This window comes from Bos mutus, chromosome 17 (genome assembly GCF_027580195.1).
Source record: "Bos mutus isolate GX-2022 chromosome 17, NWIPB_WYAK_1.1, whole genome shotgun sequence".
Taxonomy (NCBI): domain Eukaryota; kingdom Metazoa; phylum Chordata; class Mammalia; order Artiodactyla; family Bovidae; genus Bos; species Bos mutus.
Window position 1 is genome coordinate 38,086,565 of NC_091633.1, and position 16,798 is coordinate 38,103,362.

The window sequence follows — 16,798 nt, forward strand, 5'->3', positions numbered from 1 at the left end:
CTTATAGTACTTCTGTTATAATGTTAGGTAGAAGTGATGAGTTTTTACCTTGTTCTTTATCTTAGGTAGAAAACATTGAATATTTTGACATTAAATATGATGTGACCTGTAGGTTTTTATAGTACCATATATTATATTGAAGAAGTTCCCTTATATTCCTAGTTTGCTGAGAACTTTCTTATCATGAATAGATCTTAAATTTTGTCTTTAGTTTTTCTGCTAATACTGAAGTGATTATATGGTTTTTCTCCTTTATTCTGTTACTATGCTGAATTATACTCGATGGATTTTGAGTTAAACTAACTTTGCATTCCTGGGATGATTCTTACTTGGTTACTATGATTTATCCATTTTATATATTGTTAGATTCTATTTGTCAATGTGATTAAAGAATTTTTAGGTCTGTGTTTATGTCGTCAGTCTGTAATTTTCAATTTTTGTGATGTCTTTCTCGAATTTTGGAGTTAGTATTATACTGGCTTTTAAAACAAGTTGAGAAGTGTTCCCTTCTCTGTATCCTAAAGTGATTGTGGTCTTCTTTCTTATAATTTTGGTGTTATTTCTTCTCTGGTTCAGAAATAAAATTCAGAAAGGAAGCCATCTGGTTTTGGATTTTTCTTAATGGGAAGGTCAGTTATAATGAATTCAACTTGATGAGTTCAATTCCATTTAAAAAAATAAATGTAGAGCTATTCTGATTTTATGTTTCATTCCCTGTCCATTTTCATCTTGAATTTCTCAATAAATTTGTTTATTTTTATTGTCAAAGTTGTTAATAATAATCGATTATCCTTTTATTATCTTTGGTGATAAACCTTTTTTTTTTTCATTTCTAATTTGTTCTCTCTTTTATCCTTGTTCAGTCTAGCTAGAATTTAATCAATTTTAAAAATCTTTGTGGAAAGCCACTCTTAACCTTTGATTTTTCTCTCTTGCTTGTTTCCCATTTCATTGATATCTGCTCTCATTTTTCCTTCCTTGTACTTACTCTTTAAATTTAGGTCATTGATTTTAGACTTCTTTATTCTTATAAGCATTTAAAGTTATAAATTTGCCTCTAAGCACTGGAAATGGCAGTCCACTCCAGTACTCTTGCCTGGAAAATCCCATGGACGGAGGAGCTTGATAGGCTATAGTCCATGGGGTTGCAAAGAGTCAGACATGACTGAGCGACTTCACTTCACTTCACTTAACTGCTTTAAGTATATTTCACACATCTTCATTTGTTAAATTTTCATTATCATTCAACTTGAAACATTTTCTAATTTCCTTTGTGATTTCTTCTTTGATTAATGTCTTATTTAAAAGTATGCTGTTTAATTTCTGATGTGCTTGGGATTTTCCTCTGTCTTATTTTTATTCATGACTAACTTATCTTCTTGTATTCAGAGCTCTACTCTATTTGAATTTGTTGAGTTTTGTTTTACTGCTTATCATATGGGCTGTCTTGGTGAATATACTCAGTGTACTTGAAAAAAATACGTGTTCTGCAGTTATTGGACATGATGGCCTATATATAAATTTCAGTTAGGTCTGAGTAATTGATGGCTTGTTAGATCCTCTCTGTCTTACTGATTTGTTTTCTAGTTCTATTAATTACTAAAAGAAGAGAGTTAAAATCTCCTATTTATGTTGTGAATTTGTATTTATTATCTTTTTAATCCTGTCAATTTTTGCTGTATATATGTTGAGGCTTCATTATTAGGAACATACATATTAAGAAATGCGAAGGTTCTCAGACTTTACCCTATTTGAAAGCTAACAAGTTAGCCTGCCATAATTCCATAGAGTCTGGCGCAAGACATGAGACTCCTGAGTCAGAGACAAAGGATAATTTATTACTCACAGGATATCATCATTTTTTATGCCAGTTCCCTAAGAACTAAGTCCCACAGAGCAACTATATGAAGTTTCAATGTTTGTGTTTTCTGTCGTGTTTTATGTGTGGTCACAGCTGAGTGTTTAAGATTTTGTTTTTTGTTGTTATTGTTGTTGTTTTAGATTTTGTAATTAAAAGAGATTCATGTCTGAGTTCTTGTCTTCCATACTTTCTGTATTCCTATCACATCTTTTTTCTAGATACTTCATATTCATAAATACACATTAAAAATACACTGTTTTGCATTATAAGTAAGTATCTCTTATATATTCAAGGAGTACTATTTCTCATTATGCCAGTAACAAGAGTAATTTTTGGCATATCTAAGGAGTCTACATGTTTGTGGTATTTCATTTCCAGTCCACTTTCTTTCTTTCTGAAGATTCAGTTTTTCATCTCATGTCATTTACCCAACCTTAAGAACTTCCTTCAGCATTTTCTATAGTGTAGATCTACTGGTTTTCTTCCAGTGGAAGGGTCTACTAGTAGATATTCCTTGGTTTTCTGTTACTGAAAGTGACTTTATTTTTCCTTCGTTATTGAAGGGTACTTTCACTGGGAATAGAATTCTTGAATGACATTTTCATTCTTTCAGCATTTTAAAGATGTTGTTCTACTGGTTTCCACATCATTTTGATTGAGAGTCATTGGTGATTCAAATCATTGTTCCCTGTGTTCACTCTGGCATCTTTAATTTTCAGCAGTTTGACAGTAATATGTTTGTGTATGGTTTTCTTTGTAGTTACTTTGTTTGAAATTCATTGAGCTTCTTGATCGTGTCAATTCATGTTTGTTTACCAACTGGGAGGAATTTTCAGCTTTTTCTTCAAATAATTTTTTCTACCCCATCTTTTCTTGGATTTTTATTATGTATATGTTAGACCTTTTTTGTCCCATAAGAATGATCTTTTCATATAAATCTTATCATTTCACCTTCCTGCTTAAAGCCTTCCAATGGCTTCTCATTGCAAATAGAATACAATCCACACTCTTCACCATGTTGCTTAAGGCCTTAGAATCTACCTGTGACTGTCCCTCTAACCACATTTTCCTACATCTTTTCACTTTATTCAAGATTTCTACCACAGTGGGGTTTTTTATTTCTCTGGAACCTACCGGTCATCTGTGCCTTTACACTTGATGTTTCCTTTTCCTTGAGTTCTCTTTCCCCAGATTTCTGTATGGGTGACTTCCAGGAGTATCAGCAAAATTTATTTTTTCAAAGAGGCTTTCTCTGACTGTCCCCCACTAAAAGCTACTGCATCCTGTCAACAGACACACTTTAGACCCTTATTTCTTTTAATAGTTTTATTAAGATATAATTCACATACCATAAAATTCATTCACTTAAAATACACAATTCAAAGGTTATTAGTATATTCACAGACATGAATAACTGTCACTATAATTGGTTTTGCACATACCTATCTTATTCATGCTATTTCCTAGAATCAAGAACAAAGTCTGATATATAGTACATGCTCAATATTTTTTTTTCTGAATAGATGACTTCATTGTTTCTAAGATAATTCAGGCATTAGCCTTCAATAAAATATTTGGGAAGTTTTTTGACTGCCATCAGCTCTTAGAAGTATTCTTTGATCTGAGCTGTTATTTTGAGACCTCTGAAATAGCTTAACCCATATTTTAAGAATTACTGCAGGAAGTTATCCAAACACAAATCTTTTGATATGATGAATGCAAGTCATATACACATTTCCTTAAAAGAGAAGAATCATCTTTTACCGACCTGACAGTTAGTTGCAAGGGAGCAAAAAGCCATTCAGAAGTACTGCTTTTCTGTTTTCAAAAGTACTCTGACATTGCTATTTGTTTGAGTCTTTGATGTAGATATAGAATCACTGGTACTTGTTTTAGTTACTAATTATGGTAATAGTGAGTTATTCATAAGATTCTGGGCATCCTCTTTCCTTGTGTACCTTTCATGAGGAATGTCAGTTCTGAGCTTGGTTAATCTGTGTTGCCCCCTCTTCTTTATATAGGCTTTGATGCGGCCTGGAAGAATTGATAGAATCATCTATGTGCCTTTACCAGATGCAGCAACAAGAAGGGAAATACTTAACCTGCAGTTTCACTCTATGCCAATCAATAACGAGGTTGATCTGAATGAACTCATCCTCCAAACAGATACGTATTCAGGAGCAGAGGTAAGACAATTACCTTCCAAATACCTTGGTGAAAGGAAAGCAGTGGTTTGGGGTCATTAGCAAAGAACGTTGCTTGATGCCAGCTGTTTTAAATAACTCCATATTAAGAAATCTTAAAACAGGAAATACACTACATGACAGATAGTCACTAAAATTAAATTACATTTTACCTAGCCTACAGTATTTTGTTTGCTTTTACCTGGCTTATCTTATATCTCAAAATGTGGTCTTCAGAGAGTTTGCATAATATAGTGGAGAGATCACTGGACTAGAAGTAGAAGATTCTTTGGGGGCTTCTTGATACAGCAACTTCCAACCAGTTACACACTTTTCTGAACTTTGATTCCTTTACCTAGCAAATGGAAATAGTGCACAACTTTCCCTACTGTGTTCTCATAAAGATCATAAAAATGAGATTAAGATATCATGAACATACTCTGAAATACAAAAGACTTGATTTTCTTATCTTTTAAGCTTTTGGAAAATTATCTCAATCTACAAAGATTCTGTGATAAAAACCATAAAAGGGACAGCCAGCCTGCTCTTAATAGTAAAAATACAGTTTAAACAAGAACAGCAACACCTCTGTGAAAATATGAAAATTTTAAGTATGGCATATTAAGTAAGAGATATTTTCTCTCCCTAGCAGCTCTTTACTTAGGCTGTTTTTGTTTACAGAATAAAATTCCACTAAAATACTTGTGCAACTTTTCTACATGTGTTCAACACAGAAATCTCTTCTGAATACCACTGATACAGGTTTGTACTAGAAAATTAATACTCTCATAAATACGAAGTTGCAGATTCTTTTCATTCTGAATTATCCAGCAGACTGGGACTCCACTTTCTGTTTTACTTGCTGTTATTTTTATCTGTCTTCTATAAAAACCAAAGAGACTAATACATAATAAACCATATGATAATCAAAGTCTTGTAGATAAATTTACATGTGGAATTGGATTTAGTATATCATGCAGTCATAGCTAATAGCAACAACCAAAAAAAAATCTCAGATCTACTAATTGTTTCTGCAACTGTGAACTATGTATATTTGCTTTTCCCCCTTTAAATGTTTAAATTCACTGGGGTGGAAAATTCTTGTAGAAAGCTTGAGACGCAGTTAAAGTGCCTTTACGTTTAAAGTCTTGTCTAAAACAATAATCTTTATGAGCATCTCTTTGGCATGACCATCCATTAAGTTAAAATGAACATATAGTTACTGCTAGCCGACTGCTGTAGCATTTCTAAAATTTCGTTTTTGATGTAAGAGCAAAGGCTGGCATCCTGTATATGGTACGTCAGTTTACAGGAAACAGCCAGGAGAAGAAACCATAAATCTTTCACTTAAGTGAAGTGGAAGAGCAGTTAGCAAAGTATAAATATGCCTTTCTCACTTTGAAGTAATTCATGATAGTAACACAGAAGTGCAAAACAAAAATCAAAGCCAGTGAGGTTCTGTCTGGCTGAGAAGTAAAAACTCATTTGGTGCCAGGAATTATTGTACCAGCTTGCTAATTCTTATGTAGTACATGCCTTATTCAGCCTAAAATATAAGCACATTCATTTCTGATTAATTTTTATATCAGATCTTCTAAAAATAGTCATAGAGAAAGTAGCAGACATTTCTGTCCCTCGCTTTACATTTTTGTGTCCCATAATGCTTGGATGAGGGAAGGGTATTCCACTGTGGTCCTAATTATAATTAGTGTATGACTACAATTTTATAGACACTTATTCCAGATATATATCTTTGTAGTTCTGCATTTTCAATTTGGACAAGACAGATTAGTTACACAGTTTTTGTTTTGAGAGGAGGGTTTAGTCTCAATATTTAGGTAATTCACACAGGTGCCCTATTCTTTGAAAAGAAATACTAACTTTTTTAAAGTCTTAAAATTGATCAATAGGAAATTTAAGATAGATTAAACTTAGCTTCACATAAAATATAAGATCTCATCTTTTTTTCTTCTCTGTATCAGAATGAAAATGGCAAGACAATGTTTGAAAGCCAAAATTAGTTTTGATGGGTTTTTAAATAGTAAAAACAAAGTCAAAGTTTTCACTTCAGTCATGTGACTCCTACAGACTCACTGCTTTATCACTGATGTCACTAATTTATTTCTTCCCCCAGCAAGGCCAGCACAAAGCCTACTACATAGAATATACTTAACAAAGACTTAATAAACTGAAAAAATTATATTTAGGAAAAACAAGACTTTCCCTCCTCATTTGTCATATAGGAAACTTCTTATAGCAATGTGTCCAGCTATGGGCACAACCTCTTTTTCAGGGTTGAAGTGTCTCTGTGGCCGCTTTTGGTATAAAAATGAAACTGCCGACTCAGTTAATTATTGTCTTCTCAGTAAAGTAGTATATTCAGTATTCAGTATTATATATAGTATTATATATAGTATATATATATAGTATTCAGTATTATATAAAATTAATTTTATTTGGCTGTACAATATCAACTATTTAACAAAAATTTGTCTGGGTGAGCCAGAAATGAGGAAATTACTGGCACTCTGTTTTTTTGGAAACAGAAAATGTTTACTTTAACTGTGGTGAGTATTTTATTTATCTTTTTAATTAAAAAGTTGTAGAGGATAATTGGGATGCAGATGATATCGGCACTTATTAAGCAACTGGGATAAGAGGGGTTACTTTTTCAAAAGAAATTTTTGTCACCTGGTGCTTTTGTTTCATGGAAGCTTACAGACACCCAGAGATTGAAATAGCTCCTTATACTGAGTTACTTTATTTTTCCTCCTTGGAAAGGGTCTACAGGGAATTAGAATATATTTTTTAATCCTAAGGAGAGTCCCAAGGGGAAGTTTGTCACCCACTGAAAGGAGAAGGTGGTCCCTAGGGAGTATCTTCTGCAGAGAGGCTGAAGCAGGCAGCGTCCATCAGCCACCCCTGCAGCCCGCTATTCCCCGGTGGCCAGAGCCTCATTGTCTTTGATTTCTTGGCTGTAGCTTCCACTTAATGGAAAAACATGTTGCCATTTAAAAGCAGATGGGAATTCAGCTCAGGAGGAAATAAGAAATCTTTTTTGGTTATGGCTATTGTTTTCTTTTGCTTTGATTTTTGTTTTTTAAGTTATTTGTAGCAGATTCCACTTCATGTATTTCTGCTATGTCAAATTATCCTAGTTCCTTTTGGAAAACTTTTACCACTGGCAGGAAATCAGCAATCATAAATATATGTATATTAAGCCATAACTGGGCCCATTACTCGTGTGCCATGTGCTTGAAGACAGAGGTGATGAATAAGATACATAATTTCCTCGGTATAAGAATTTGCTGAAACAGGCTGACAATTAATGTCAGTAAAATTTATATTAACTATTTGCATTTGGATGTTATCCTCGTTTTAGTGATTATCTCGTTAAATTGACAAAACATCTAAGAGCCAGGTATCAGCTATACATTTATGAGTAATATAGGCAATCATAGCATTTATTTCACATATCAAGATTTGAGAATTCAGCTTTCAAGAGAGGCAATTAAGTAGGAGAAAAAACAATTTTAATAATACAGTTGAATTGTAGCTCATTTCTTCAGAGTTGCTTCAGACAAGTTATTTAATATTTAACTTCTTTGAATCTTAGTTTCTTCATCTGTGAAATGCCTGCATGACAAACTGTTTTGAGGGTTGAGTGAGATAATAAATGTAAAAGCAACAAGGCCTGACACATAATGAGTGCTTCATAAATGTTATTTGCCTTCATTTTATCCTCCTCATATCAGTTCAGTGTTTATATTTACCACTGCAGTATTGAATGATGCTGCCATAAAACAGTTTTGCATGGTCTCAATAACCAGATAATTTATCTGAAAGCTGTTAATAAATAATAATTGAGTTTGCCTCTTACACTTTTCTCCAACTGTAGAAATCTACTTAATATAGTGACCCATTCATAAGATGACTATCTTATGAATCTAGCTCTAGCAATTTGTTAGAGTTAAATTCATTTCACATTAATTTTTTAAAAAGCTTTAACTTCATGTAAATTTAGTCTTATCTTTGTTTTACTAAAGCGATGTGTCTTGCCCTGAATTCTGTTTTGAGTCTAAGTCTGGGCCCTTCTGAGTCTAATAAAAGCTCAAAATCTTCATGTCAGCTTGACATTAAAAAAATCACCTTTCAGTGTGCCCCATTAATTCAAAAAGGGTTCTATGCACTGTGCTTGAGCTATTATAGCTAATAAAGTTGTTGTTCAGTCACTCAGTCGTGTCCAACTCTTTGTGACCCCATGGACTGCAGCACACAAGGCTTCCCTGTCCATCACCAACTCCTCGAGCCTCCTCAAATTCATGTCTATCATGTCGATGATGGCATCCAACCATCTCGACTTCTGTTGTTCCCTTCTCCTCCTGCCTACTTTATTGTCTTGCTGACTATTATTCTTATAACATACTTTCTCTTTTCTCCTACCCAGTGAAAACAGAAGGAGCAATTATAATCATGTAGGATATCTGTACTTTTCCTCCATGAATCCTCCTGTGACTATTTTCCCTAATCTAAAAATCATGATCAATGTACTGGAACCTGGCATAGATTGACTCTTTATATGACCAGCCTAGCAACACATCTGAGACAGGACTCAAGATCCTCAGGCAGGACAGGACACGTTTTGGCTCCCTGTGCAGTGCTGGTGGAGAGTGATTAGCAGCAGTGTTCACATCTCTAAGTGCAGCAGGCACCACGGGACTTAGCAACCTCCTGTAGATACACCTGCAATCTGCCTGTCCTGCCTAATCAGAAACTGCCCTGTGAAATCGTGCTGTTGTGACCATTTGGTCTACTGCTCTTATTTGAGATCTTTGTTCTCTCCACTCTTTATTGTGCGTTTACCCTAAAATTCTGTATCTATACCCCAGAGTTTCAAAGTACTCTTTGCTCATACAGCCTGTTGAAATCACTGCTTTGTCATAAAACCATCATGACAAACCCACCCAAAAATGGCTTCTCCTTTTGAATGCTTTTACTCTGATTTTTGTTTCATTTGTTTGGCTCTTAGGATATTTTCCCTTCTGGTTATTTTAATAAGGGCAGCCGCCTCATGTCCCGCCAGACAAACTGTAAGATTGTCTATGGCAGAAACTAGGTTCTGTACTTCTTGGACTCCCAGCACAGCAGCCATGTGTCCACTGCATCAGTGAACTCTATGGTGGATGGATGATTTGTGTGTTGATTCTAAGTAATCCTAATGAACAAAAATACCAATTTTAACATTCACTAAAGTGACACTTGTAGTTTTAAACTTTTTTTGATACTGATTTATCTGAAGTCCCATAACAAACAAATGTGACAGACCCAGAACCAGAAATCAGATCCTTGAACTCGTCCTGAAAGGCTCTTCCTGCCTCTGAGTCAACAGAAGTATCTTTGAAAAAGTTCCATAGTCCCTTTGACATCTCTGATCTTTGATAAAGGTTTGCCTACTCTTGTGGACAGTGGGTATGAAACATCTTGACACTTTTTTTATATGTACTTTTCTTACAGTTATTGTCATCTTCACAAAAATTATAAGCTACTTAAAGTTAGGAACTATGTTTTTCTTTATTTACTTACAGTATTTCCCCAGGTATTGTGAATAAGATCTTCAGTTTAGAGGGAAAGACATATAAACAACTAAGTTCTATGTAATGTGTTTGTGTGTGTGCTGAGTTGTGTCTAACTCTTTATGACTCCATGGACTGTAACCACCAGACTCCTCTGTCCACGGGATTTTCCAGGCAAGAATACTGGAGTCGGTTGCTGTTTCTTTCTCCAATACAATGTGTTTATGTGATATGATATAGTCATGTGCAGAATACTGTGGGAAAAAGAAGAAGTTGTAACTCTGCACTAAGTAGGATTCAAAGAGGGGGATAGCTGATCTGAGTCTTAATCGATGAAAAGGAGTCCCCAATATAGGAGGGCTGGAAAGGGGAGTGTCCCTGGCATACAGAAAGGTAGAAATGCATAAAAGTACATAGTGTATTCTACATTCCATTAAAGGTTGAAATATGAATAGAAAAAGAGTCTGAGAGTAGAAATGGTAGGTAATAAACCAGGGGAAATGAGTCAGACAAGTGTGAAGGACCTTGGACATCACATCAGGTAGCCAAAGTATTGGCGTTTCAGCATCAGTTCTGCCAATGAATATTCAGGGTTGATTTCCTTTAAGATTGACTGCTTTGATCTCCTTGTTGTCCAAGGGACTCTCAAGAGTTCTCCAGCACCTCAATTCAAAAGCATCGATTCTTAGATTCTCTGCCCTCTTTATGGTCCAGCTCTCACATCCATACATGACTACTGGAAAAACCATAGCTTTGACTATATGGACCTTTGTAGGCAAAGTAATGTCTCTGCTTTTAAATACGCTCTATAGATTTGTCATTGCTTTTCTTCCAAGGAGCAAGCGTCTTGTAGTTTCATGGCAGCAGTCACCATCCACAGTGATTTTGGAGCCCAAGAAAAGAAAGTCTGTCACTGTGGACAGTGGACAGTCTGTCACAATGGAAACATTGTTTCCCCATCTACTTGCCATGAAGTGATGGGACTGGATGCCGTGATCTTAATTTTTTAATGAGTTTTAAGCTGGCTTTTTCACTCTTCTCTTTCACCCTCATCAAGAGGCTCTTTAGTTCCTCTTCACTTTCTGCCATAAGGGTGGTTTCATCTGCATATCTAAGGTTGTTGGTATTTCTCCTGGCAATCTTGATTCCAGCTTGTAACTCATCCAGCCTGGCATTTTGCATGATGTGCTCTGCGTATAAGTTAAATAAACAGGGTGGCAATAAACAGCCTTGTCATATTCCTTTCGCAATTTTGGACCAATCAGTAGCTACCCTGTTTAAATGAATCATGATAAAATCTTCCAATGCAAAAACCAGATATACTGAAAGCATGTATTAATTAGGCTGTGACTTTTAAGCCAGTCCTCTACCCCCTCTCTCTTACTGTTTGGTAAAAACCAAGACCTAGACTTCAGTCCTTTGTTGACCACTTACTACAGTATTAATTTGGCCAAATCAGTTATCATCTCTAGAACCAATTTCTCGTATTTTAATAAAAGAGTAGAGTTATGGTCTTCATGATCCTTCCTAGTGCTGATAATGTGTACCTATACCTGTCATAGATTAGAGTAGTCCTATAAGGAATTCCTTAGAGATTGTACCTCCAGGGACGTATAACACAGTTATGTTTTCCTTACAATGCTTCTAGAAACCTGGAATCTTGGGATTGTGGTCATTGTCTCTAAATGCTTGCTTCTATGGCCTAGAGACCCTAACCATGGCACAAGAAGAATAGGAACCTTGAAAGACTCTGACAGTTCCTAGAATTTGGATTTTAATAAACATTCTCCTGGGAACCCTGGAAGTCCAGTGGTGAAGACTCCATGCTTTCACTGCCAAGGCCCCTGGTTCAATCTGTGGTCTGGGAATGAAGATTCCACAAGGTGTGTGGTGTGCCCGCCCCTCCACCCCACCAAAAAAATCTCCTTAGCAAACTTGAACAATTTTCCACTGAATGGAAATGAAAGTTTTAATTGCTTAGAGATTCCCATGCCCAGTGATTTTTTTTTTCCTTGATACCTTTGGTTTTCCTGCTTTCTTAAGGACAGCTTGTCAAGTTCAGTATCTATGATTCTGGAGGCATTAGAATAAAAACTCTTATAAAATGAAAATATACATCAGCCTGCTTTTTCCCTAAACTCTTTGTTAGGAAAGTAAGTAAAAGCTACAAAGTTATAATGTTCATTTTAACTTACAGTTTTAAAAATGTACAGTGTATGGAAATGTAACATTCTCTATATTTCCAAACGTGAACTTCTGCTTAAATTGGCAATAAATTCGGCTTACCTGAAGGCTATTTTAGATAGGATGTTTATACCAAAGCAAACTATCCTCCAGAACACCTTGTGCTGCCATACCTGTATTACTGACTCCTTGCCAGTTGTTTAAAACTGCTGTCAGATTACAAGAAGCATTAGTCAGAAAGGAAATGAATGTTGAATGAGAGGCTGGCTGGCAACAGACTTAATAGAGCATGTTATTACTGAAAGTATAAAGTACTGAAGCCCATTTATAAAAAGAAGTGGTGTTATCAAAGCAACAAGTTCATCAAGACCTACCTGATAATCTAGTCCTCAAGCCTGGTATCCAGGCAAAGTAAGTATCTATGAAGAATTACTCCGGCCCATAGTAATGGCATTTTAACAGTCTCCGTTGTTTCTCCTCTTCCAGATTTTCAGTCTCTGTATTGATCCATGCTGGTCCCCCCAGAATTTTTGTATAAACATTGAATCTGTGCTTCTTCATCTTCGAAAGAGTGATAAATTTGGGGGTTTTACCAACTTGGAAGGAGCTCAAGATTTTTTTTTTAAATGTGTAGAGCATGCTTTAATTCTGTGGTATAGATCCTGGTAGAGTTGGACAGTTTTGATTATTTGAGGTGAAGTAGGCTCAGTCCATTTCAGTTCAGTTGCTCAGTCGTGTCCAACTCTTTGTGACCCCATGAATCTCAGCATGCCAGGCCTCCCTATCCATCACCAACTCCCAGAGTTCACTCAAACTCACGTCCATCGAGTCGGTGATGCCATCCAGCCATCTCATCCTCTGTCGTCCCCTTCTCCTCCTGCCTGCAATCCCTCCCAGCATCAGAGTCTTTTCCAGTGAGTCAACTCTTTGCATCAGGTGGCCAAAGTATTGGAGTTTCAGCTTTAGAAGTAGGCTAATTTCTAATAATAATTTAATTGATCTACATATGAAAATCACTGCAGATGGTGATTGCAGCCATGAAATTAAAAGATGCTTACTCCTTGGAAGGAAAGTTATGAGCCTTACTCCTTGGAAGGAATGTTATGAGCAACCTAGATAGCATATTCAAAAGCAGAGACATTACTTTGCCAACAAAGGTCCATCTGGTCAAGGCTATAGTTTTTCCAGTGGTCATGTATGGATGTGAGAGTTGGACTGTGAATAAGGCTGAGCACCGAAGAATTGATGCTTTTGAACTGTGGTGTCGGAGAAGACTCTTGAGAGTCCCTTGGACTGCAAGGAGATCCAACCAGTCCATTCTAAAGGAGATCGGTCCTGGGTATTCTTTGAAAGGAATGATGCTAAAGCTGAAACTCCAATACTTTGGCCACCTCATGCGAAGGGTTGACTCATTGGAAAAGACTCTGATGCTGGGAGGGATTGGGGGCAGGAGGAAAAGGGGACGACAGAGGATGAGATAGCTGGATGGCATCACTGACTCGATGGACGTGAGTTTAAGTGAACTCCGGGAGTTGGTGATGGACAGGGAGGCCTGGTGTGCTGCGATTCATGGGGTCACAAAGAGTTGGACACGACTGAGCGACTGAACTGAACTGAACTGATATATGAAAAGTATGCCATCAATGTAAGTGAAGACTTTTTCTTCTTTTAAGAACAATTTGGGGACTTCGCTGGTGGTCCAGTGGCTAAGACTGCACACTCCCAATGCAGGGGGCCTGGGTTTAATTCCTGGTCAGGGAAGTAGATCCCACATGCCAGAACTGAGTGTTCACTTTCCTCAACTGAAAGAACTCACTTGATGTAATGAAGACCTGGTGCAGCCAAATAAACAAAAAAAAAATTGTTTAAAGAAAAGAACAATTTGTACCATGTGAAACTGCATTATAGTTAGCAGATAGGTTAATGAGAGAGATCTGTTGTCCAGAATAGATGAAATGATTCATACAGTAAGTACATAAGTGTATTTATCCTCGTACATATAGCAGGTGCTCAATAAATCATTTTTGTTGTATATTTGTATAAATCAGCAAAATCAATTTCATTGCTCTCTAATATAAAGAACTTATGATTTGTTTAATATTTCCATATTTTACTGCCTTAGATTTTATGAATACTCATGAGTATTTTATGTATATGTCATGTTTTTAGTTATAATGGTATGTTCTTTAAATTCAAACTATAATTCATAGTTACGTACAGAATTTATTTTGGCTGATTTAGATTTAAACATCTGAAATCCCTATTTTTATTTGTTCTTTTTTAAACACATATATATATTTTTTTTTTTTACTTTCAAGTACGAAAAAGTATTTGTAAGTATTTCCTTACAAACTGTCTACATAATATCCCTATTTCAGTATATTAAAGTAATATTTGGTTCCTTGGGTACAATGTAATTTTTTAATATGTTTTTATTAATTGAAAAGAAAAAAATGGTACATCTAGCATTTCTACTGGAATAATTGTTTAGGAAATACACATACCAAATTACTATGCCCTTTCAATTTTAGCTTAGAGTTGAACCTGAGTGTTTAGGTAAGGCTCAGAAATGTAACGCAAAGGACAAAAATACCTCCTGTTTGTCATCTGGTGTTAGATGGTGACACAGAGATGTTCTTATTCTTCATCCTCAAATGACAGTGATTCTGAGTTCTCAAAGGTGTCATTCTATTAAAATATTACCAAAACTGTAAAATAGTTCAGAGTTACAATACAGTCATTGAATTGTTTTTAAACATAACCTCTCCTGTGTTTTAGAAATTTAAAAACTGAATCTAACCTTGCCTTAGGCTTGAAAGAAAAGTACAAAGAATTAAGATTTGCATCTGTTTTTTGTTTTGTCTGTTTTTAACCTCCAAATACTATTTCTGGTGGTCTTTAATAACAGCTAGCTCTCTTTTTGCTTAAAATCTGGAAAATGGGTTTTGCTTTTATATTTGTGGGAAAGTTTCCCTGTTCGTTTAGAAGGAAAAATTAAGATACAATATATATACCAATTTCATCATTGTAGAAGTTCCAAATCATAAATTAGCCATTTTCTCTTTTTCTTCAGAATTACCCAAAAAGATGGAAAATCACTTAAATTGTTTTTGGCATTTGGAAAAGACCTTCTTTCTGTGATAGCAAAAGTAGTCCTTTGGCATATTTTTATTCACTTCAAAAGAACCCTTAAGGAATGGTTTTATATTTAAACACAAGAATTATATTTGTTTGCCTAGCATTAACTTCTTGCCAGAATTCTTAAAAATACAAAAGGTCAAACACTGAACAGTCGTAGTCCCCAGCATTTCTTTTTTCATTTCTTCTCTGTATCATAAATCCGGGTCAGAACTGGAGATTTGGGGGAGATGAATCCAGAAGTGTCAATAAGAAGTGAACTTTCTTATTTTACAATTGAATTGGTCATATGAGTGAGTGAGTGAGTGAAGTCGCTCAGTCGTGTCTGACTCTTTGCGACCCGTGGACTGTAACCTACCAGGCTACCCCGTCCATGGGATTCTCCAGGCAAGCATACTGGAGTGGGTTGCCATTTCCGTCTCCAGGGGATCTTCCCGACCCAGGGATCAAACCCAGGTCTCTCGCATTGGAGGCAGATGCCTTAACCTCTGAGCCACCATAATGAGCGTAAAGTATGTATACATGCACAAGTTCATGGACACTGGGCTACCATTTCATCCATGGCTTCTTTCAAACTTAATAAAAGACATTTATGCTATAAAATTAATATTGTGCTCCTGCTATAAACAGCACACCAAAATTTGTTGCCATGTCTAGTTTCCTGATTTTTGAACCTGTAGGGATAGTTTCATGAGTAAATTATATCCTTGGTGCTTTTAAATTACATATTTAAAAATATATTTATAAAATTTTAGAACATTTATTTTGTAAAGCAAGTTACATTAATATTTTCATTCACTTTGCACTTGTATCTAAAACTAGAAATTAGTCACTGAGTTTTAGGAATATAATAAAATAACTCAAATGTATAAGACTTGGTCCCTATTATACAACATAATAAATTATGTAAAAATTGAAACACATCAAAGGCCTGCTGTAACATGATCTAGTTTATTATAAAATCCAGTTTAATGTGGGGATGACTTGGATCCTACCGCAAGTGGTTTATTTTCAATTACTACTCTAAAGCCTCATCATAATAATTTTTATAATAATATCTTATAGCATAAAGTAGTATATAGCTGTGTTCTGTATTGTTTTGAACTTTTTGCTACTCCAGTAGTGATATAGCCTGAGGACCTCCTGAATTCTTTTTTGATAACCAATACTTTAGATGATCAAGATGTGATTCACTTTGAAAGTCATATAATAGGCAAAATATAAAATATTAAAGAGAGTATTTCTCCCATTTTATGTGCTTCACAGAGAGAACTACAGGCTCATAAAAGAGAGGCAGAGATCTTAGTGCCTAATAAGTTTGAAGTTTTCTTTTCTCTTTTTCATGATCATAATTGCTTATAATTTTTTAAAGAGTGGCTATGAACCAAAATCTGTCCCTGAAAAATTCATATTTTGAAGCTGTAACCCCCAATGTGATAATATTTGGAGATAAAGCATATAAGGAAAGGAGGGAACTAGGATTAAATAAAGTGATGGTTAGGGTCTAATAAAGCCTCCTGATGTACAGAGGAAAGGTCATACATGACCTAGGTCACTATGATACTTTTGGATGTCTGCAAGATAGGAAGGGAGCGTAATTGACCCTGATGACACTCAATCTTAGATTTCCAGCTGTGAGAAAATAAATGTCTAGCGCTTCTACCATCCACTCTGGTATTTTCTATGGCAGCCCAAGCAGACTAACAGAGTCCATTACACCTCGCATTATTAAAGAACGGGTCATGTTATATTTTTTATTTCTTTTTTTCTGACTAATAAAGAGTATTTCTGTTAGTTAATAGTCATTAATTTCATCCTGAATTATCTTTGAGAATCGGGTTGGTATAGGCAGTTCCTAG

The 16,798-nt window shown here is 35.5% G+C and overlaps 1 protein-coding gene across 8 annotated transcripts in view; it reads left to right on the forward strand.

Moving 5' to 3' along the window:
- Positions 1-16,798, forward strand: part of AFG2A (AFG2 AAA ATPase homolog A) — a 379,428-nt gene that overhangs the window by 260,039 nt on the left and 102,591 nt on the right. For 6 of the 8 annotated variants that reach the window (XM_070386484.1, XM_070386483.1, XM_070386487.1 and 3 more), the window contains exon 15: positions 3,883-4,047. In XM_070386484.1, the coding sequence (XP_070242585.1) occupies positions 3,883-4,047 (165 nt within the window). Of the gene's footprint in view, positions 1-3,882; positions 4,048-4,725; positions 4,807-16,798 lie in introns of all 8 variants that reach the window. The other 2 variants (XM_070386485.1, XM_070386486.1) reach the window with 1 other exon arrangement.